This window comes from Otolemur garnettii, unplaced genomic scaffold (assembly GCF_000181295.1).
Source record: "Otolemur garnettii isolate 467f Iridium unplaced genomic scaffold, OtoGar3 scaffold00024, whole genome shotgun sequence".
Classification (NCBI taxonomy): Eukaryota; Metazoa; Chordata; class Mammalia; order Primates; family Galagidae; genus Otolemur; species Otolemur garnettii.
The window spans coordinates 3975160-3976795 of record NW_003852419.1 but is presented as its reverse complement, the minus strand read 5'-3'; the positions used below and the strand labels follow the sequence as shown (position 1 = coordinate 3976795).

Below are 1636 nucleotides of genomic sequence, written 5' to 3'. Positions count from 1 at the left end.
AAAAAAAAAAAAAAATTGAGTCTAATTTTGTTGCCCTTCGTAGAGTGCTGTAGCATCACAGTTCACAGCAACCTCCAATTCCTGGGCTTAGGTGATTCTTTTGTCTCAGCCTCCCGAGTAGCTGGGACTACAGGCACCCACTACAATGCCCAGCTATTTTTTTTTGTTGCAGTTTGGCCAGGGCCGGGTTTGAACCTGCCACCTTTGGTATATGGGGCCAGTGCCCTACTCACTGAGCCACAGGCACTGCCCAAGCTTGTTAAGCTTTAAGAGAATGTGAGATTCTTCTACCCTCCACCCCCCAAGTGGTTGACTTTGCAAGTTTTAATTTTGGTTTTCTGGTATATGTAGCTTTATGCTTTGCTTAATTTTAAAAATTAAACTTCTTATTTCTAAATAATTCAGATGTATTGGTAAGAAATAATAGAGGCTTTCCATGTACTCTTTATCTAGTTTCCCCCAGTGGGAAACTTGCAAAATTAGTGAAATATCACAACCAATATATTGACATTGATAAAAGCAACTGATCTTATGTAGTTTTTGCCAGTTTTACTTGTGTTCATTTATGTGTATGTGTTTGTATTTTTTCTACACAGTTTTATCACATGCATGGGTTTATGTATCCATCACCAAGATCCTTAGTGTTGCTTTTTTATAGTCACACCAACCTCCCTCTTATTCCCCTCTCACTGTCATCTCTCTTTGTCACTACTGATCTATTCAGGAATAATATGTAAATAAAATCATATAGTATGTAACTTTGCGATTGGCTTTTTTTCTTACTGAACATAATTTCCTTGAAATTCTTCCAAGTTTTTGTGTGTATTAACAGTTGCAGGGCAAGTGGTTTTTATCTTCTAATTCTCATGTATTCTCTTTGTGTTTTGATAGAACAGCTCTGTGGCTATTGCTGATGTTGACTTGGAAGACAGAAAAAAATCCGATACTGTACAGACACTGAAAACAGCAAAGACAAAACGGAAAAATTCAGCTCAGTCACTTTCAGCTCAAAGGACTAAAAAGCTGAAAACTGAGGAAGAAACCAGCAAAATTGGCAGCTTAGAGGGTGGCAATACCAGTACAGAGACACCATCCACAAGCACCATGTGGCAAGGTCCATGCAAGAAGGAAAAGAATGAGGATGACTTTACATTTGCTCCGTCCTCTTGTAAGATAATGAAGATTGAAAGGCATCCTCGGGGGCAGCCTGTCAGGGCTCCAGCAGATGCCTATAATATTAGAGAAGAGGTGCAAATGCACTGGGATATAGTCCAGGTATGTGCAACCCTTTTCTGTCACTTTAGGTGTTTTGACTAGCAAAAAATTATACTGGCCAAGGGAAGGGCTGAGAGTTTTCAGTTTTGTCAGTGATTTCTGGAGATTTTGGCTCTTAGTTCTGTTCTTGTTTATAGTGTTCTGTGTTATAGCTTCTCATCGTTAGTTTTTTGGCTAAGATCTGTGACCTTAGTCAAGGTAGGTCTTTTCCATGGTGTTTTGGTGAACATCTGTGTAAACTCTAGACAGATTGTACCAACTCTAGACAGATTTCACCCAAAACTTTGTTATTAAGTTTTTTTTTTTTTTTTTTTTGAGACAGAGCCTCAAGCTGTCCCCCTGGGTAGAGTGCCATGGCATT

The 1636-nt window shown here is 39.1% G+C and overlaps 1 protein-coding gene across 1 annotated transcript in view; it reads left to right on the top strand.

Moving 5' to 3' along the window:
• Window positions 1-1636, top strand: part of SRBD1 (S1 RNA binding domain 1) — a 248375-nt gene that overhangs the window by 17036 nt on the left and 229703 nt on the right. The window contains exon 4 of the mRNA XM_023512062.1: window positions 892-1275. Coding sequence (XP_023367830.1) covers window positions 892-1275 — 384 coding nt within the window. The remainder of the gene's footprint in view (window positions 1-891; window positions 1276-1636) is intronic.